The sequence below is a fragment of the Lissotriton vulgaris genome, chromosome 9, assembly GCF_964263255.1.
Source record: "Lissotriton vulgaris chromosome 9, aLisVul1.2, whole genome shotgun sequence".
Classification (NCBI taxonomy): domain Eukaryota; kingdom Metazoa; phylum Chordata; class Amphibia; order Caudata; family Salamandridae; genus Lissotriton; species Lissotriton vulgaris.
Window position 1 is genome coordinate 721,298,836 of NC_141697.1, and position 22,570 is coordinate 721,321,405.

Here is a 22,570-nt window from a genome sequence, read left to right on the forward strand (position 1 = left end):
ATGAAACTTCCACCTGGGAAACATAATGCTAATTCCAAATCAAGTCAAGTTGTGGTCAATCTTCCAAAAGATCTTGTGCATGTGTATGTGGCAGATCTGGATATTTATAAGGTTGCTTGTAAGGGACAGACCTTAAATGAGGTGTCTAAAGAAGCTGCGTTAATGGGAGCATGCCATTGTAAGGGATAGCCAGCATTAGGAGGATGATTGAGGAAGACCAAATGATCTATGAGCGAATGAAGGAAGCTCTCATTAGCCGGTTTCGGCTGAAGCCTGCTCAATACCTGCAATGATTTTGTGACTGCAAGAGACCAATGGTGGTCCAGTTGAGACTTGGATTCATGGTGTATGGCATGATTGGAATGAGTGGGTAAGGGGGATGGAGGCTAAGGATTTTCAGTCCCTTAACCAGTTAATGGCGACAAGTGGCACAAGGAGTGCTCTGCCCTACTTAGGTAATACCTGCCTGATCTGACAGAAAGGAATCTAACAAAACTTGCAGTATTAGCTGATAGATGGTTGGCAAACAGGGTTCACAAAAGGCTGGAACAGCATGGTTCTAAGCCAATGGGAAGAAAAAAGAACTCTCCACAGACTGAATCGAAACGGGAGGGTAAGAGCCAGGGAAATTCTCAGGGGACTCGAGGAGGACCCAGGAAACACAGGAATGGTAATGGTGTGTCTGGGAAGGTGCACCATGAGAAGGGAAGGCAAGGAAACCCTTTGATGTCCAAGGTGAAGACTTGCTTTAAGTGCCACGTGATGTGACATTACAAGAGAGACTGTCAAGAGAAGGAACTTGACCCAACAGCACCAGTGATGACAAGCATGTTAGACATAGGTGAAGGTACCCGACAGGGATTGGGTGCACTCAACATAGTGGCTATGAACATTTGGGAGAGGAACCCAGATGCTCTGAAGCACATCCATCCTAATACAATGGGATTTGTGCAAGGAGTTAGTATCAAAGGCAGGAGATTGCCTGCCCTGAGGGATACTGGAGTTTTCTGCACTATAGTTGAGGGGAAGTACCTTAAGCCAGAGGTGATACTCCCTGGAACCAAGGCTATAGGTTTGGTAGCCAGTGGAGAGGACATGGAGTATATTCTTGCCATTGATCTCAATGGCAAGGCAGCCATGATTCATGTTGGGGAAAGGGAAAAGCAAGGAAATGGTTGTCTCTGGAGCAATGAATTGATTGCCCTTTGCTTGGTTCCAGGACCAGAAGCCTTTATGGCAACATCAGCTGCATTGACCAGAGCACAGGCTGCACATCAGTCTCAGAGGGAGGCTGGAATCATCTCTGATTTGTAGGAGTCAGGAGGCAATAGTTTGCAGGAAAGGGCAGACTTCGGGAAGGAAGTGGCCGTGAAGGTTATCACTTCTGCTCCAGAGGGAGAGGAGGAGGAGGAGGCTCTCAAAGCAGATCACTTGCTGGAGTCCTGGTGGCTTCCATAGCTGCAGGGTTTTTCGCTGCTGGAGGGCCCACCCGGGAAAAGTTCTGCAAGGCACAGGAGGAGTGCCCTACACTTATGGGACTTTGAAAGAGAAAACCCATGTTCATATCAGGAAAGGAGTGATCGGAAAACACTATGTTGGCTGGGAGGATGATCTTCTCTATAGTGAACCGGTACATCTTGAGCCAGGAACTAGCAGAAGGCTAGTGGTTCCATTACTGCAAAGGAACTCCCGGTTGTCACTGGCCTATAAACTGCCCTTAGAAGGACACTTAGGGAGAAAAAAAATATGATAGGTTGGACCCTCTGTTCTAATGGCCAAGGATTTGCAGAGACACAGAAAGGTTCTTTGGAGTCTGTCCAGATGACAGTTAAGACATGAGGGAAGACAAAGGCAACATTAATGCCACTACCAGTTTAGGTGTTTCGTTTGAGTGGGTGGGAATAGACATTGTTGGTCCATTTGAACGCCCCTCACCACAGAAAGGCAATAAGTACATCTTGGTTGAGGTAGATCCTGCCACCGTGTACCCTGAAACTATACCTCTGAGAAGCATGACTGCAAAGGTGATAGCAAGATTTCTCCTGGGGACTTCTTTGTAGGGTTGAATTACCAAGGATGGAAATTTCAGACAGTAGAACCAACTTAATTTCTTCTTACATGAGAGAGATACAGAAGCAAGCTGGTGTGACATACCACTTCTCCACGGCAAACCACCCACAAACCAATGGTTTGGCGTAGAGGTTTAACAAAATATAGAAGAGCATGAGGGGAACTCACCAAAGAACCTTAGGAGGAAGTGGGATCTTCTCCTCCCATGTCTTTTGTTTGCCTAACGAGTATTCCACAGAAAGGAGTAGGGTTCAGTCCCTTTGAACTACTGTATGGACGCCCGGTGCGGGGTCCACTTGCCTTAGTATGAGAACGTTGGGAGGGAACCTCAGAGGCTCCAAAGAAGGATGTGATAGATTATGTGACTGGACTCAGGTCATTGACGCCCTTTAGGTTGAAGAATGCTCCTGCCACTTTTCAACACCTAGTCAACCAAGTTATCACAGGGTTGAAGGAGTCTGTGTGGCCTACTTGGATGATGTTGCAGTGTTCAGAAATTCATGGAAGGACCACCTGAGGCATCTTTGGCAGGTGTTGGAAAGGATGTAGGAGGCAAAACTGACCATCAAGGCAACTGTCAGACGGGGCACTCCTCTGTAGTCTACTTGGGGCATGAGGTGGGGAACTGGAGGATTTGCCCACTGGATACAAAGATTCAGTCTGTGATTGAGTGAGAAGTCCCTACTACCAAAACCGAAGAGCAGGCCTTTTTAGGATTCACTGGGTATTACAGAAAATCTGTGGCCACATTGACTGCTTTGATCTCGAGTAAGCAGCAGAAGAAGTAAATATGGATTGCAGAGTGTCAAAATGCATTTGAAGAACTGAAGAAGGACCTATGCACTCCATCAGTATTGAAAGTGCCTGAATACAGTCAGCTTTTCATTGTACCAACTGCTGCCTCTGACAAAGGAGTTGGAGTGGAGTGGCTATAATGTTGAAGGTATGATGCCTTTATGTCAGTGAGATGCAAGATCCTTGGATCACACCTTCACTTAAACAAACTAATGTGAGTATTAAGCAATTGCCTCACTGAGTGTTACATGTGTTTTTTTAGGATGTTAAGTACTCTGTGGTGAAATGTGGCTGTTATATCATCATGATTCATGTATTACATTGTGTTTGTGTTTTATTGTTTTCATTTAGTTATGAAAACTACATCGTTCTTTATTTACAGAAGGTGAGTTGGCCTATTATGGTGCAGAACTGGCTGGAACATATCTTCCAAAGTAGCATGGGCAGGACGAGGGCTGAAATGCTATCAAGACAATAGTGTGAGTCTTACAAAGCAAGATGTAGCAAATTTTATTTAGCATGGACAAAAAACGGTGTGTAAGGATTTGATGGTGCAATTTTCTATGGACCTTTAAGCCCATTCTCACCTTCAGTTGACCTTAAATATCAATTATTTCCTTCTGCAGCATTACCTGACCACCACCCCTATACTAGCACACATTAAATTCCCACAATAATGATTTCCATGTTGCTCTAGGGTAGAGTCGTCAGATCATTTAACATGGCTGCCTGTATCAAGTGCATGCCTGAAATTCTCCTCCTGTTGCCTATTGGAGAACTCTTCATATCATTTACAATGACTGCCTGTATCAAATGTATATCTGAGGTTTGCTTCCCAGCTTAGCTACTGGGGGAACTCTTCATATCACTTGCTATGGCCAGCCGTAGGCTGAGCCTCTTGATCCTGTGTGGAATCTGTAGATCTTTTACTATCTGTACGCCTGTATCCAGTGTTTACAGGTTGTGCTTGTTGCTTCTAGGTGGACTATAAAGAGCACCCAGATCTAGGTTTCTCTTGTGTGAGCCCGTGGGTTACTCTTCGGGCAATTTGGGATGGACCTGATACAGCACTTTAACATGGCTAAATGTAAGTAGTTGAAAAAAGAAAATAAAATTCCTAATTAAGCTTAATTAAGTGCAGATGTACAGTTATTTCTGCAATTCTACCTTGAGAGTGGTCTCAGATAACGCTATTGCACTGTATACCACTGAAACCATTAGGACATTGAAATGGGAGTATACATTTATCAGTTAAATAAATGTGGAAAATATCCATTACAGCTTTATTTATACAGAAAACACAAAAAGAAAATTGATAAATACAGAAACAAATTGCAAAAAATAAATATGGATACATACCTGCAGATATGTCATAAAAAATAAAATAAAACTGTGAGCCCTACCTATAGGTAATGAATCTTTAGGGACCGTTTTCTTTGTATGTTGCTAATAACTTACAGAGTTGCCCTTTTTGGCTTATGTTTATGAGAATTCAAAAGTAGAGAAAGTCGAATGGACTTACATTAAATATAGGAAAAGATTTGGTTCTCCCCATAAAGGATGAAGTGTATACGTATATATGACATGGCTATCATGCTCAGCATGGGCCAAAAAATCTGCTAGTACCTCTCAACCGACTACGTGATTGTTTCTAGACACCCCTTTGTAAATGCAGCATTAGGAGGGATTTGTTAGTTGGAAGAACAGTACCAAGTATGTATGGACAGAAAAAAAAACTATTATAGAATGAGGCAGTGCAACCAAGCCACATCAGATTAAATCTTTCTTTTTAAACTGTGTTTGTTAGTTTTTATCATAATAAAATCGTAAAATCACAATATGAGACATGTTCAAGCAGACATGTGATTAACAGACATATAAAGATAGTGCTTTCCCCACAGGTGAGTTTCTTGGTGTGGAGAATTGGCATCTAAGCCCATACCATTGTTTAAGTCTGCCCTCAGGCGCAACGTTGCAGTACTACCTTGTTTGCAACGCTAGGTAACCCATACATCAATTACATCTGCACATTTTACATAAGTATTTGTCACATTACAGTTTCGAACAGCAACAATGTGGTGTTAGTGCTCATGCCACAGTCCCAGTGCCAAGGCGTGATGATGGAGGAGGAGAAGGCGGGGGTGCGAAACTGCAATGACTATGCGATGGATCGGCCTCAGCCGCATGTAGGGGATGCATGAGTAGGTTAATTTTTTAGGGGGTCCCATATATCCTGGGGATGTGATGCCCTAAAAAATAAGTCTGCATAATTAGTTAGTTGCTCCTGGCAATATGGCAGATCAGTGAGCCAGTCTTTGAACTTTGGCGCATGCACTCTGCCCCATCGACATGCGACACAACGCTTGGCCATTAGTAAGGCAATGGCGAGGTATTTGCGAAGCGGTTTAGCAATAGGTTTCGTGTAGCCAAGCAAGGCGACCAGGGGAGTACGTTCTAGTGACAGCATCATCATCTGGTCCGGGGCTTCGAACACGTGTTCCCAATATGAATGCAATGCGGGGTATTCCCAGGCTAAGTGAAGGAAATCTGCCTTTGGGTTATTCCAGCGTGCGCAGCGATCAGTGTCTTTTAACTTATATTTGTGCATTTTTACTGGGGTATAATACAAGCGATGCAGGAATTTGTCGTGTGTGATACACAGTTGATTGCATGCAGAGATTTGCTCTGTTTGCAAACAACAGTATGTCCATTGGTCGTCTGTGAGCTCGTAGTCTATCTCCGAGTGCCAGTGCGCTCTGGAGTGGCATGGTGGCATCTCTAGTGTCGTATGTATGGTGTGGTAGAGTGTGGAGACCATATGCCCTGGGGAGAGGGTCTGCTGCACCAAGTGTAGAGGGGCCAGTGAAGGAGGATCGTGTGAAAACTCTGAAGTGATAGAACGGAGGTCATGCTGCAATCGCACGTAGAGGAAGACATCTAGAGGAGATGGCTGGGTCTCTTGGAACATGTGGTTTAGTGCCCGAAACTGCCCACTATGGTAAATGTCCCCCCACGTGGCGATTTTAATCCGGTCCATGAGTTTGTGGAATCCCTTTCCCTGTAGGAGCTGCATACAGGGATGATATGTCAGGGGGAGCAGTGGGGAGTAGAACATAGGGCATTGTGATAGACTTAATATGCGATGCCAGGCATTGACTGTGCAGGTAACTGTGGTTGGTGTCTTATCTCGTAGTGACGGAGGATTGCATTATACGTCCTCTAGGGGTACAGGGTCGGCCAGCCAGGGCTCCTCCGCGACCTGTGGCATATAGTAGGGAGGATGGAACCAATAATACACGTAGTGAGCTTTGGCACATGTGTAATAAAGCTCTAAATTCTGGATATCGAAGCCTCCCCGTGCGAAGGGCCTGGTGTGTTCCATTGCAGATGAGGCTGTTTGCCCCCCCCCATACAAGTCTGATCATTTCCGTTTGTAAGGCCATGAAGAAATGTCGGCCGGGGTTATAAGGGATATTGAGAAACAAATATAGCAATTGTGGGAGAACCACGATCTTGATCAAGGAGGCACAGCCCACCAACGAGAGGGCCAGAGAAATCCATTGAGTGACGTCGTCTGTGATATGGTCCAAGGCTCTGCCATAGTTTAAGAGCATGAGCTCTTCTCTATCTCCAGTGATGTGGATCCCTAGGTAGCGCATGTCTGAGTGGCACCACTCCAGTGGGAAGTCTAGGGGGAATGGCGTGGCTGCGGAGTTAAGGTGAAGAATTTGTGACTTTTCCCAGTTTATATGAATCCCCGATAATTTTCCAAACATGATAAATTCATGGAGGAGTGGATTAAGGTTAGTTTGCGGATCACAAATGTTTAGGGGGATATCGTCTGCATAAAGAGATAGCAAGATTTGGTGCAGATTGCAGCGCAGTGCTTTGTCCTGATGGTGTTGTTGCAGTTTGGCTGCCAAGGGCCCTACCGCCAGGGCAAAGAGCAGGGGGAGAGTGGGCACCCCTGCCAAATGTCCCTGGAGATTTGAAAGGCCGGTGATTAGTGTTCATTTATGCGGACTTTAGCTACAGGAAGATGGTAGAGTAAACTGATCCCGGAGAGAAACAGTGGGGGAAAGTCGATTAGCTACAAGGTTCCTATTAGGTAATCCCATTCAACAGAATCGAACGCCTTAGTAGCGTCCAAGAATACCTCAGCGAGTGGCAAATCAGGGTCCACATTATGGAGAATCTCAAACAATGTGCGGAGATTGTATGTGGTCGCTCTGCCGGGAATAAAGCCTGCTTGGTCAGGGAGGGCCAGCTTGTCCATGAGTAGATTCAGTCTGTTGGCTAGGACTTTGGCCAGGATTTTAGTGTCGCAATTAATAAGAGAGAGTGACCTGTAAGAGTCACAGTGGAGAACAGATTTTCCAGGTTTCAGCAAGGATGTGATGATGCCTCCCTCATGGACGGAGGAAGTGTACCATTATCGAGAGCATCTTCATGTACCTCTTGAAGGATGGGAGCTAAGTACTATGTGTAAGTTTTGTAAAATTCTATGTGAAGTCCGTCTGAGTCAGGGGCTTTCCCTGATTTCGGGACATTCTGGCTTCCCTTATTTCATCCAGCTCAAAGGGGGCACTTAGGAATTCCCGCTGGACATCCCCCAGCCACCCCAATGCTATGTCTCCTAGGTAGGCGGAGAGATCTAGTTTGTCGTATCTTTGTGATGTGTACAGTGTGGAGTCGTGTGTGGAGAAGATGCAGAGTATGTCAGCAGTGTCCCTATATATGACGTCCCCAGGCCCTATAATTTCCAGTACATGGTTGGAAAGGCGTGGCCTTTTTATCGTTTCAGCCAGTGCGTTCCCAGGGCGTTCCCCTCTCCGTACCGTGTGGTGACCCAGTGTTTGCCTCTAAATTTTGCTTCCCTGATGGCGGTGGTGGTGTACTCAGTTATTTTATCTCTGAGCTCTTGTTGGGCTTGCCTATCGCTGCCGGCAGCGAGCCGCGTCTCTAGTTGCTTTATCTCAGTTTCCAGTTTTTTCAGAGAACCCTGTATGTCCCGCATGAAGCCCGAGCTTTTAGAAATACAGAACCCTCTAATTGTGACCTTGAAGGCCTCCCAAACGGTCTCTACACTATCTACGGAGCCTTTATTTCTCTGCAGAAACTCTTGTATTTTCGGACCTATTTGATTATGGAACACCGCATCGAGTAGTGCTAACGGCTGGAGCCGCCAAGTCCTTTGCAGGTGTCGTATCCTGAGGGCGTAATAGCTAGTTTTACAGGAGCGTGGTCAGAGTATGTCCTCTCTAAGTGCGTGACGCTAGAAATCAAGGGACCCAACACTTGTGTAAGTAGGAAATAGTCTAGGCGGGCCCAAGACGCAAAGTGGGTCGCGTAATGTGTGCCTTCAGTTGCATGCAGATTGAAGTGGCGCCAGGTGTCTAGCAAGCCATTAGTCACTGTTATGCTGTGTAGAGCTTTCTGTGAGCCAGTATAGTGGTGCGGGCGGGGTTTGATCTGTCTACAGGTGGGTCTGGGGCAACATTGAAATCGTAAAGACGAGGGAGAGAGACCCCTTGTGACCCAGGGGAAAGGGATACTAAAAAACAGTAAAATGAAAAAAGCTTCCCTTGGGTGAGTAACTGTATAAGGATGCCCAAAAGTTTGGTCTTGGACACAAGGCTTCACAAAGCAAAGAATATAAACAATAAAACAATTATATAAAAATGTAGAAATTTATTCAAACATATAATAAAAACATGTTAAAAGTCATTATCATTACATAAAAAACGACCCTTTGCATTGAGTAAAAGGAAAGAGCATCAACAATTTCACAATTTATACATATCAACAAAATACCTGTCATGAAAAAGTACAATTAAATCAACTTCCTATGTATCTGAAAAGGGGATTTTTTAGAAAAGAGAGAGACATACAGACACTGAGACATCAACAAGTTGTCTTTCATAAAATGCACATCATAACCCTCTTTTTTGGACCCACTCCAAGACTTGGTTTTTTTCTATGTTCTCGGAGTAAGTTGGGAAATTGGATTGTGCGGTGCTAGGCGTCGACACGTTTCGATGGTTTTATTTATTCATATACCATCTTTATCAAGACTACTGAGTAAAGTTGTCTCTCCTGTATTGGCACTGGATGGTTGCCTCTACCAACGGATCCTGTAGGTAAATATACTAGGGTCAGTATTCAGCATTGAACCCAGAATAATAGATAACATACTTTAATTTTACAAACAATCCCAACATTGAGTATCATTGTGACTAGTCTTTTGTCATGAGGCTGAATACCCATCAATTAGCAAATAGTCCAAACCTTTAATAGAAAGTGACTATACATTTCACATGAGGCTTATAAGGCACATCACATCTCAATGTACTGACATTTTTGCCACAAATTTTATTGCTTCACCATAGGTCCAACTGATTTGAGGGCAGCCATAGGAAACCCCCCTCCCCAAGTGGGAACCTAGGGTAGAGAATTAATTCTTGTTTTTCTTATTATTAGTTTACCGCCTCCCCGGCCTTCACTCTGGGATACAGAACAAAATTATAATCTTCACCAGGGGTTAATATACCCAGGAATACTGTGTTAGAAATACTGTGTTGGGTTTTAGTTAGAGATACCTTATTCCATGTTAGGATCTCTGGACAAAAAATATATCGATTCTATTTTCTGGTGTCGCATTCTTTCACCCAGAGTTTTCTTTAAAATCTAAAAAATATATAGAATTTTGTTGAACGGTTATAGATCATATAGTTTATCCCAAGAGTCCCACATTTGCATCTATAACCTCATTATTGTTTACCTGTATGTTTGTGCGCTGATATTAGTTGTTTTTCTGTGGCCCAACAGGAACAGTAACTTGTAGCCTCCTATAGATGGATTTTTATATTTTTAGAAAAGATAAAATGTATTCAAATACTTGTTTAGTTGTGTTTTTATTGCTTATCTGACTTAACAGGATAATTTAGGCTACCTCACTCTTGGCTCCACAGTGGCGTTGTCTCTTTGAATCTAGGAGCCGCCCTTCAATAGATAGCTTGTCCCAAAGTTGCGTGCTTCATCTTTAAAATGGTACTGCAATAGATATTTTAATCTATAAGTTTTGCGCTATTTCTTAGCTGCTGGTTATTATGAGCTACACCTTTATGAAAGGACCTACCTAAACGTCAAGCGGAGGATGTGTAGGGGTCGGGAAAACCGGAAAAGATGGCCCTTGGTCTGCTGCACGAGGGAATTTTAGCCTGTAACAAGAATGAGACTTTCTTATGTTGCCAGCCTCATTACTTTTTTCTAACGTTTATAACACGATGGTTACTTAGGCTTACCTCGCATTCGATCCTAGAAGTGGAGCGATGCGCTTTGTTCTGAAATAAAGGTGGAGGTTTCCTAGGGGGATAGATATAGCCGGTGCATTAGTTAAAACCGACTCATTTAAAGATTATCTAGTTATGTTACGGCAGGGGTTCTTGTTCTTCTTACCTTACACCGCGTGTTGCCCAGTTTCGGCACCCGACTCCCGTCCTCTCACTTGCCTCTTCGTATTCAGGAAAGTATTGTTAGAGCGTTCCCTTTGGAACCTTTTTATACTTTACTTCCGCTTTTCTTATTGGGTGATCTTAAAATATTGCAGCTGTATTCAATCAAGTTGCCCGCGAGAACGATCCGCGTAACTATGGTAACGCGTCTCTGTTTTTCGGCTCACTTCCGCGTTTCACGCCTCATTCGGCTTAACGCTACTCAAGCCTCGTATTCAATCTTGTTTACATGGCGTTCGTGTCGTTTTCCTACATTGTTTTTCTAAGTTACTGCCCTTATATCATTGAGAATTTTTTATTATTATATTAAATTTAGAGTTATCAACCACACCAAATTGATTTTATGAAAATCGATGAGCATGTATCAATGTGGAATTTTTTACTGTTACACTTCACCTATTTATATTGGATTTAAATGCGCTTGCCATCAACGGACATTATTAACAACACGCTTACCGCTATACTCATTTGTCACTTGGTTGACTTTCTAGAAATTACATTTCTATTACACTATTTTGTGATGTAATTTGGTGAATGTTAGCAGATACAGATATTTTATATTGTGATATTTGTGGATAGATGCCCAATTACAGGCTTCTTTAAGCTGAATTATCTTTTGCATTAAGGGGCTTATTCACTGACGAGATATTATTTTCATCCATTCCTCTCTGGAGTTTAAACCTTTTTCTATGGTGTCAAGGTGACATATAAACCATTGTTCACGTCTTTTCCTAATTGACTCAAGGTTACCCCCACGTCTACTAGCAGTTATTTTTTCCAGGATGAACCAGGTAAACTTGTTACATCCATGGTTTTTTTCGTGATAGTGCATCGTAAGTGGAGCATTTTCTTTTTTATTTTTAATTGCTGAACGATGCTCCAGAAGTCTGGTTCTGAGCTCCCTGCCCGTCTCCCCCACGTAGCCAAGACCACATGGGCAGACGAGCAGGTAAACCACATTTTTACTTCTGCAGTTGTTTAGACTTCTTGGTACTAGGGTCTTCTGATTAAAGATCAATTTGTTTGACACTATGCAGTTTGGACAAATTGAACAGGTTCCACATTTGTGGTTCCCAATTGCCTTTTTGTTGCCAGTCATGGTAGTTTGTACACTGTTCCCTGGATTTTTATATGTCCTTACTAGACTATTTTTGATAGTTTTATTCCTCCGGAATGAAAATAGTGGTTTGATCAGTGGATTTGTCAGGCCATTGTTTATTATTTTCCAGTTACGATTTACTATATTTTTAATTCTATTGCTTAGGTTTGAGTATTGACTCACAAAGACTATTCTGTCTTGTGTTTTGTTATTTTTGATTTTATTGGTATCCAGAAGTTGCTCACGGTCATAGTATCTCGCACGCTTGAGGGATTGTTTGACTAATTTTTTAGGGTATCCTCTCTCATATAATTTTTTCTCCATATTTTCAGCATGTTTGTAAAAATCAGTTATGCTCGTCTGCACATGTGGTCTTGGCTACGTGGGGAGACGGGCAGGGAGCTCAGAACCAGACTTCTGGAGCATCGTTCAGCAATTAAAAATAAAAAAGAAAATGCTCCACTTACGATGCACTATCACGAAAAAAAACATGGATGTAACGAGTTTACCTGGTTCATCCTGGAAAAAATAACTGCTAGTAGACGTGGGGGTAACCTTGAGTCAATTAGGAAAAGACGTGAACAATGGTTTATATGTCACCTTGACACCATAGAAAAAGGTTTAAACTCCAGAGAGGAATGGATGAAAATAATATCTCGTCAGTGAATAAGCCCCTTAATGCAAAAGATAATTCAGCTTAAAGAAGCCTGTAATTGGGCATCTATCCACAAATATCACAATATATGTAAATGTAAATGTAAATGTGGGATACTTGTATAGCGCACAGTTACTCTACCCGAGTGTCCCGGCGCTGTAGACTGCTGGGGAACCCGTCCTGGCTTTCCCTCTGAGATGGTCCCTTTTTTTTGGGTATCTCCAGGGTGAAACCAGGCATCCCTGGCGTCTGTGGGGGCCGTTGTAGAGATGAGGCAAGCTAATGCCCAGAGTTGCCGAGTGTGCTCCCCGGTCGGAGTGGGCACCGATGCGAGAATTATCAGTCCGCTGATCCTGGTCCAAGACCCTGCCGCGTCGGGAATCGAACCCTGGTCCCGGGCCGTTCTCTGCACTCGGGTCTGCCGCCTCTAACCAGTGAGCCACACCTCTCTACTATATATAATATATATAAAATATCTGTATCTGCTAACATTCACCAAATTACATCACAAAATAGTGTAATAGAAATGTAATTTCTAGAAAGTCAACCAAGTGACAAATGAGTATAGCGGTAAGCGTGTTGTTAATAATGTCCATTGATGGCAAGCGCGTTTAAATCCAATATAAATAGGTGAAGTGTAACAGTAAAAAATTCCACGTTGATACATGCTCATCGATTTTCATAAAATCAATTTGGTGTGGTTGATAACTCTAAATTTAATATAATATTAAGAAATTCTCAATGATATAAGGGCAGTAACTTAGAAAAACAATGTAGGAAAACGACACGAACGCCATGTAAACAAGATTGAATACGAGGCTTGAGTAGCGTTAAGCCGAATGAGGCGTGAAACGCGGAAGTGAGCCGAAAAACAGAGACGCGTTACCATAGTTACGCGGATCGTTCTCGCGGGCAACTTGATTGAATACAGCTGCAATATTTTAAGATCACCCAATAAGAAAAGCGGAAGTAAAGTATAAAAAGGTTCCAAAGGGAACGCTCTAACAATACCTTCCTGAATACGAAGAGGCAAGTGAGAGGACGGGAGTCGGGTGCCCAAACTGGGCAACACGCGGTGTAAGGTAAGAAGAACAAGAACCCCTGCCGTAACATAACTAGATAATCTTTAAATGAGTCGGTTTTAACTAATGCACCGGCTATATCTATCCCCCTAGGAAACCTCCACCTTTATTTCAGAACAAAGCGCATCGCTCCACTTCTAGGATCGAATGCGAGGTAAGCCTAAGTAACCATCGTGTTATAAACGTTAGAAAAAAGTAATGAGGCTGGCAACATAAGAAAGTCTCATTCTTGTTACAGGCTAAAATTCCCTCGTGCAGCAGACCAAGCGCCATCTTTTCCGGTTTTCCCGACCCCTACACATCCTCCGCTTGACGTTTAGGTAGGTCCTTTCATAAAGGTGTAGCTCATAATAACCAGCAGCTAAGAAATAGCGCAAAACTTATAGATTAAAATATCTATTGCAGTACCATTTTAAAGATGAAGCACGCAACTTTGGGACAAGCTATCTATTGAAGGGCGGCTCCTAGATTCAAAGAGACAACGCCACTATGGAGCCAAGAGTGAGGTAGCCTAAATTATCCTGTTAAGTCAGATAAGCAATAAAAACACAACTAAACAAGTATTTGAATACATTTTATCTTTTCTAAAAATATAAAAATCCATCTATAGGAGGCTACAAGTTACTGTTCCTGTTGGGCCACAGAAAAACAACTAATATCAGCGCACAAACATACAGGTAAACAATAATGAGGCTATAGATGCAAATGTGGGACTCTTGGGATAAACTATATGATCTATAACCGTTCAACAAAATTCTATATATTTTTTAGATTTTAAAGAAAACTCTGGGTGAAAGAATGCGACACCAGAAAATAGAATCGATATATTTTTTGTCCAGAGATCCTAACATGGAATAAGGTATCTCTAACTAAAACCCAACACAGTATTTCTAACACAGTATTCCTGGGTATATTAACCCCTGGTGAAGATTATAATTTTGTTCTGTATCCCAGAGTGAAGGCCGGGGAGGCGGTAAACTAATAATAAGAAAAACAAGAATGAATTCTCTACCCTAGGTTCCCACTTGTGCAGGGGGGTTTCCTATGGCTGCCCTCAAATCAGTTGGACCTATGGTGAAGCAATAAAATTTGTGGCAAAAATGTCAGTACATTGAGATGTGATGTGCCTTATAAGCCTCATGTGAAATGTATAGTCACTTTCTATTAAAGGTTTGGACTATTTGCTAATTGATGGGTATTCAGCCTCATGACAAAAGACTAGTCACAATGATACTCAATGTTGGGATTGTTTGTAAAATTAAAGTATGTTATCTATTATTCTGGGTTCAATGCTGAATACTGACCCTAGTATATTTACCTACAGGATCCGTTGGTAGAGGCAACCATCCAGTGCCAATACAGGAGAGACAACTTTACTCAGTAGTCTTGATAAAGATGGTATATGAATAAATAAAACCATCGAAACGCGTCGACGCCTAGCACCACACAATCCAATTTCCCAACTTACTCCGAGAACATAGAAAAAAACCAAGTCTTGGAGTGGGTCCAAAAAAGAGAATTATGATGTGCATTTTATGAAAGACAACTTGTTGTTGTCTCAGTGTCTGTATGTCTCTCTCTTTTCTAAAAAATCCCCTTTTCAGATACATAGGAAGTTGATTTAATTGTACTTTTTCATGACAGGTATTTTTTTGATATGTGTAAATTGTGAAATTGTTGATGCTCTTTCCTTTTACTCAATGCAAAGGGTCGTTTTTTATGTAATGATAATGACTTTTAACATGTTTTTATTATATGTTTGAATAAATTTCTACATTTTTATATAATTGTTTTATTGTTTATATTCTTTGCTTTGTGAAGCCTTGTGTCCAAGACCAAACTTTTGGGCATCCTTATACAGTTACTCACCCAAGGGAAGCTTTTTTTCATTTTACTGCAACATTGAAATCTCCTCCCCATATAAAGTGGGTAGATCCTGTCTCCATGATCTTACCCCAAAGCGTGTTAAAAAAGTCAGGGGAATCCACATTTAGGCCATAACAGCATGCTAAAGTGACAGAATCTTTGCCCAGCCTACCACACGCTAGGCAGTATCGTCCATTCTGGTCTTCTGCTGAGCTGGCCAGAGCAAAGGGGGTGTTTTTCTTAATAAGTATGGCTGTCCCTCTGGAGTACAAAGAGAAAATTCTGTGTTCTGCCCCTTTTACTTGCAAATGTGTTGTTGTGCCTGGTATATGTGATGTGTGTCTCCTGGAGAATTGCTATGTGGACCTGATGCCTATCTAGGTATGCCAGTACTCGGCGGCGTTTCCTCGGGTCCCCCAGCCCCCTGACATTCCCGGTGAGGATCTGTACATTCGGGGAAGACTTTAGGTTAGCCATGCGCATCAGCGACTTACGATGAGCATTGTGGTAGCTACTCTGTACCTGTGAGGAAGATAGTATGAGCAACAATGCAATTTTCCATCACATGTGGTCTGTTGTAAATAAACTCCAAAAACGATCCTGTACCCACCCCCTTCCACTGAAGCATCCCAAACATGCCATCCCTCCTATGCCCCGTAAGTTCAAGAAAAAGCTGCATGTGAGTCCGCAGCTCAGAACAAAAGGGAGGGCTCTTGGGGGGAACTCCTAGGGTCATGCACGTGTACTCCTCGCCCTCAAAGAGACTGAACGTTGGAGTGGCTCAGCTCTTAGAGGGCAAGGGTGCTCGGGGAACTTAGAGTCCCATGGTCCCTCATATTGTTACTTAGCTGATGCTCGTTACCAGGTGGCTGGCCCCATCACTGAGCCAAAGCTCGCTGCCAAGCGGATAAGTCCATGGGATGTGATTGCCACTGTCAGCTGTCACTGTGTCATTCCGATTTCTTCGGCACCCCGGGAGTAGGCCCGTCATGCTCCCCGCAACCACTACTCTGTACCTAGACCTGGGTGATGAAGTCGGCATGGTAGGGAGATTGCTGGACACTTGAGTTGCTTTAGGAAATCTTCCACTTGGTGCGGCTTGGTGAAGAATGTCTGTTTTCCTTGGTGAGTGACTCGCAGCATGCCGGGTAAAGGAGGGAGTAGTCGATTTGGGCCTCTCGTAATTTCTTTTTGGCGGGCATGAACTTGCGTCACTCTTCCTGCACAGGTGATGTGAAGTCTGGACTCGGTATATGGTCAAGTGATTTCCTTCGAAGGTCAATTGGTGCTTCTCACGGGCTGCTTTGAGAGCAGTGTCTCGGTCCCGGTAATTCAGCAGCCGGGCAATGATGGGAGGAGACGTGCTTCCCGGGGAAGGCCTTGCACCAAGAGATCTGTGCACCCGTTCAAGAACGAATTGGGACGGGAAAGATTCAGCGCCAATTGTGTCACGCAGGAGCCGCTCGACAAATTCTTCCATCTTCCCAGTGTTGGGGCTTTCCGGAATGCCAAGGACTTGTATGTTGTTCCTTCTGCTGCGCGCTTCTAAAGCTTAATTTTTCGTAGCAATGGCCTTCAGCAATATGTCCAAGTGTGCAACGTTTACCTGGAGATGGGACGTGGCGTCCCCAGTGTCAGAGATGCGCCTTTCCGCTCATTTGATGCATTCTTCGTGACCTTCCAGTTTGAGCACAATGGCATCCATTCGGGAATTTATTAAGTCCATTTTCTCAGCTATCGATGTGAGGCCTTGGCGCACCTCCTGGAGAATGGCGTTCATGTCATAATCGGGTGCAGGAGTCGAGCCTGATGTATGTGCGTCATTGGTAACACTGGGATCATCTTAATCTGTGCGGTTGTTTTTCCTGGCATCGAACACCAGTCTAGGATGTTTCGGGTCTGTCCTTCCCATATTTGCGGTAGAACGATTGTGGGGCCTTGCCAGTCAAAGGTTATATGGCTCCCGGACTTGTCCATCACACCGAGTGACGGTACGAAACGTCAGTCAGTGTTTTTAAAAGCGCAATGGAATGGGTTGGGCCGCAACCCTTGTCGTTGCCACACGCCAGTTCCTGTCCCAGCGGGTTATTGCAAAGGCCACAGTGGGTCCTTGATCAGTTTTCGTGCAACGCAGCGTTTTCTTGTGCAGGGGCTCTTGTGGTGCAGAGCATGTACGAGGTGGCAGGGAGAAGTAGTGACTGTCACAGTCCCATGCTGGTTAGCCGTAGTCACTCCTCTCCCCTCACAGTACTGGTGCACTTGATGTAATTGTGCTGCAGCGCTTTTAAAAAGGGGCTTCCGGCCCAATTTCCAGCATGCCTGCCGCAGTGGTTTACGGTGCGCTGTAAATGTCCATTTGTGGCTCTCTACTGTACCGGGGGGAGGGGCTTGCAAGATGTGAGATCTAGTTCAGCATTTTCCAGCAGTGGCAGAGCCGCGATCAGCGGCCTGCCAGCACTTTGTCGGTGCCGCCGCAACTCTGTCCCAAGCGATGGTGGCGGCGCAGCACCAGCGAGAAAGGCAAGGACAGCGAGAGCGCCTGTGGGGCGGGTAATTCTGTGAGGCGTCTTTTGTGGCCAGCTAATGCAGGATACGGCACAGCGGTGCGCTCCGGGGGCAAGTTATTGGTTAAACTCACCCCAGTTATCCTTTAGTCTTGGGTAGCGGGCAGTCACTGATGAGAGGCCTAGTCACCACGTGGGCGCCGCGGTGCTTGCGTGGCGAGGTCAGCCCTGCAGCAGTTCCAGACGCTCAGGTGGCTAACAGAGGGGTTACACATCGGCGTCGCAGCAGTAGTTAGAAGCATGTCTAAGGCGCCAAACTTCAGGAAGGCAGGCACGAGCAGATAGTCTTTGCAGTGCCTCTGTTATTAATTGATTAGGACCATCTGGGCAGGACATTTTATTGGATCAATGCACCGAGCCGAAGGAGCCTCACTACAGTGCGGCCATTCTGCATGTGCACCACCTAGCGCCCCCCACATCAGATGAAATCTTCTGTAGTGTCAAAATTACAAATATAAACGTTTCTTCAACTATAAAGGATGTGTTAATAATTAATCATGCAATACGATTGACGAGCGGCTGATGGTTAGTATATGATGCCTAAAAGTGCTATTAATAACTTGCTTCTCTACTATTATTTGTTTTCTGTATTAGCATGGAGTAGTGGCTTTTGGAGAGCCATACATGCCTAGCCAGAAAAAGCGCTCAATTTTATTAATTCCATCATATCATTAACTGTCTTAGAAGACTCCTCATGGTCTTCAGCTTTATCATAGTTATCCACACAGCTCTCATCTTTTTAAAGTCATAAGAGTCAAGCTCCAGTTAGGGTTCAAATCAATAATACCTTCACAAATGGGTCCAAATGAGATCCTTCTACTTTGTCTCATCGGTTTCTATCCCTTCAGATCTGCTGAAGTCCTGCCATGCAAGAGTTGGATACATTTCCAGAGATCAGAAGCTGACACAGTGCCTGGAAACCCACATTAACTCTGCTATCTCCATAGGTCACCCAATAAGTCCAGAATCTTCGTATACACAGAAACCGTGAGTAGTGTCTTACAGATATATGGTAGAGGCATTGGCAGCCAGCCTCTTCTTATCCACTTAGTTTCACCCCTGGGTGAATTATATTTCAGGGAGAATGTGGACCGGTTTGCTGAGGACAATTATGTGTTAAAACTTGTTATAATTTAGAACTCGCAACAACTAAATTATTCTCATCTTAGAAAAAAGAGGAAAAGTTCTTTACCTACCCCTCCCCCGCTCACCATGTCAGTGAGACAATCTTCCACCACATCGAAGTTGGTGGTATCAGTTGCATTCACAACATCTGGGATGAAAGGCGGCCCACAAGTCCTCAGACCCTCCCAGTCAATGCCTGCAAAGAATGGGTGCTCCTTAAAGTCCTGTGCTCCGTTGCGCCCAAGGCGGGTTTCCTTGTTGCAGATTAAGCCACAGATGAGGTCTTGGACTTCCTCTGGAACTTCAGCCACAGGCAGTGGGAAGTGGAAATGTTCCTAGAAACAAAGTTAGAAAGCAGGACATCATTATCAGATGGGTGGAGAGGGCTATATATATAGTTGGGGAGGATGGCATTAAACTGTTGGCACTGAAGTAGTTGAATTCCATCATCCACCATGTAGCTGGTAGTGCAGGGTGACCCCAACACAAACAAAGGGGCTGATAAAAGGCTACCAACATAGACAGGGACAGCAAAAAATCAGTGCATGAACATTAAACAACACATGTAAGAACACCAATAAATAGATGCAGTAATCTCAATGGATATGAACACCAAGGGAACAGAAGCAAAGCAACACCAATGGGTGTGCTACAAGAACCTTTATGCACATGTAGAGATTCACATGTTCAGAAATGGAGGACCACAGATGGACAGTTGCAGGAACGATGTGGACCAGGACAGACCCAACGACTGATAGACCAGCACAGAATGCCAATAGACACCAAAAGAGGACAGCAGAGATGCAGGATTGAACTGTCTCTGGTTTTCATTGTATTTACTTACTTTAAAATGGATGATTTTTCCATACGTTTCAACTACAGTATCAGCAAAGAAAGGTGTGTGTCCAAAAAACATCTCATAGGTACAGACCCCAAGAGACCACCAGTCACACTCAGGCCCATAGGAGCGAGAACCATCTTCTACTGCCTGCAGGATCTCTGGGGATAGGTAATCAGGTGTCCCAACTGCCACTGGAGAGTATACCTGTACAAAAAAAGAAGGCCAGAAGGAGTGAATAGACAAGAAGAAAGAAATAAGAAATAAGTAGAAACAATGATAGACAGATACACTGAAGGAATGATTGACAGAAAGAATGAGCCAAGTACAGTGGGAGATAAATAGAGGCACAATAAAGATATAACAAAAGAGAGAGATTAGCGAGAGACAATGCTGAGTGAGTGAAGGAGAATGAGAAAAATAGAAGCATGAGAGTCAGAAGCAGTGAGAGAGCAAGAGAGAGTCAAAGAAAGAGCTAGATAATGTGCGAAAGAGAGACACAGGGAAATAAGAGATCACAAAACACAGAGGTGGAATGTGTGAGAGAAATTGAGTGTTAAATGAATATATATATATATATTCACAGAAAAAACCATAGGTTATAGTCCATATATAGTTAGGAATTTGTATTTACAAAACCTTGAAAATTCACTGAAAAAACCATAGGTTATAGACCATATATAGTTAGGAATTTGCATTTACAAAACCTTATTTTACTCGCATAAAACAATTGAAATTCCATATATAGTTAGATGCGCTAACTATATATCGCGCACCCGCAATCCACTGCTGATGATGTCACATATTACATCATTCATGACATGGTTAGTGACATCACTGATGACATCACTGATGACATCTCAAATGACATCACTGATGACAACATCCAGTGACTGTATGTTTCTGTACAGTTAAAATGTGTCTTACATATTGAAGAATGAGTGGATGTATAAGTGTCTGGAAAAAGGATTTAGTAGGTGCATGACTGACTGTATGAGAGAATGATTAAATGTGTCTTAATGAGTGCATGGGTTAGTGACTAAAGTATCTTAATTTGTGCATCATTATATCTGTTGTTTTACAAACTGCTGCATGTGTTGATCAGTAGCTATATGAATAACTGTATGGGTTATTGATTGGTTGTCCAAGTAGTTGTATGGGACACTGAGTGTGTGTGTATGGGTAGCTGGGAGGTGTGTGACTCTGTACATAGATGTGTGAGTAGTTGATTCACTATATGTATGGGTTCAAAACTGCATGTGCAAACAGCTGTATGGGCGGATGACTGTGTGCATTAGTGTATTAGTGAGTGAATGGATATCTCAGTGCTACATGTCAAAGTAAGTACATATGTAAAACACAGTACATGTGAGAGTTGACATATATAAATAAGTGTGCATAAGAGCCAGTGAATGTGTGAGTGGCTGTATGGATCATTGTGAACTTGTATCAGGGATTGTATAACAGAGTAAATATGTGTTAGTATATGTTTGAATAAATAAGGTGTGTATAACTGTATAGTTGAGGAAATGGAAGTGTGATTGATTGTTTGCATGACTGACTAGGTGTGTGAGTAACTCCATGGATGAGTGACAGTCTGTGACTGTCTGTTTACACTGATTGTATCTAAGGTTATATTAGAGTCTGAAGAGGTTCATGGTATTATCACATTAATGATATCATCAGTGATGTGATCAGTAATGTCAAATGAGATGTTATCAGTGATGTCACTAACCATGTCATGAATGATGTAATATGTGACATCATCAGCAGTGGATTGCGGGTGCGCGATATATAGTTAGCGGATCTAACTATATATGGAATTTCAATGGTTTTATGCGAGTAAAATAAGGTTTTGTAAATGCAAATTCCTAACTATATGTGGTCTATAACCTATGGTTTTTTCAGTGAATTTTCAAGGTTTTGTAAATGCAAATTCCTAACTATATATGGACTATAACCTATGGTTTTTTCTGTGAATTTCAATGGTTTTTTAATAGCAAATATCAAAAGCTGTCAAATGTCAAGTACGTGATAGGTAAAAACGTTTTCGTGTTTATGCACGCTGAAGTGCTTTGAACGCTGCCCCCCCTCCCCCCTCCCCTCTTTTCTCTTAGTAGTACTCTCTCTTTGCAGATAGTGAAGGGTAGTTAACGCAGACCTTTACCCCCGTTGTAATCCGTCGTACCTGCTTGTCTCTCCATTTGATTGATTGTTATCCAAGCATTTACTGTTTTAGAATTGGTTCTCTTTGGATCATTCTCTATTTACAAACAAGCACAAAGTCGCAATACTCTGTTTAGTCTTTGCAGATAGTGAAAAATCGTGTAAAAAAATAAAAGTAATCGAGCAAAATCAGTAGACCACTAATTGGATCTCTTTTTGACCTCGCTAAAATACAAACATTAGGAACAACCCTTCATGAGAAATACGAAAATAGTGAGATGAACTGAGCTCCACACCATGATGGCTGCACGACAGCTCGACTCCGCCACCCACCCCGCCCAAAATAACAACAAACCCTATGCAAATATTATAAATAGATACAACACACCAGCAAAGTAACAGGGTAAAACATTTTATTAAATAACTATTTACATAACAATTTTATACTTTTTGTTGCCCGATCCGGCTAGCTCAATCGATCGAGCATGAAACTCATGCACTGATAGCAAGCGTTGCTGCTGATGCTATGCAGACAAAAACTGGTTTTCAGTTTGTACATTCTTTAAGATTTTTCCATCCAAGGCTGGTTGAGAGTTTGTAGAACGATGGCTTCAGATTTTCTACATACGGTGTGGTGGCGCGGACTGGGAGGGGGCGTTTGGATCCTGCCCCTTCCCCAAATAAGATTTTCATACGTGAGTGTTCGTTCATGCTTTTGGTCCCTGAGTTGCTTCGATGTCACTACCTTACACAAATGGCATAAGTCCTGGATGTTGAGTGCCATACTTCAGAGTTC

The 22,570-nt window shown here is 43.1% G+C and overlaps 1 protein-coding gene across 3 annotated transcripts in view; it reads right to left on the bottom strand.

Moving 5' to 3' along the window:
* Positions 1-22,570, bottom strand: part of DMPK (DM1 protein kinase) — an 809,400-nt gene that overhangs the window by 207,675 nt on the left and 579,155 nt on the right. For 2 of the 3 annotated variants that reach the window (XM_086938460.1, XM_086938458.1), the window contains exons 7-8: positions 19,615-19,815; positions 18,842-19,105 (exon numbers count right to left, since the gene is read on the bottom strand). In XM_086938460.1, the coding sequence (XP_086794586.1) occupies positions 18,842-19,105; positions 19,615-19,815 (465 nt within the window). The remainder of the gene's footprint in view (positions 1-18,841; positions 19,106-19,614; positions 19,816-22,570) is intronic. The other variant, XM_086938459.1, reaches the window with a different exon arrangement.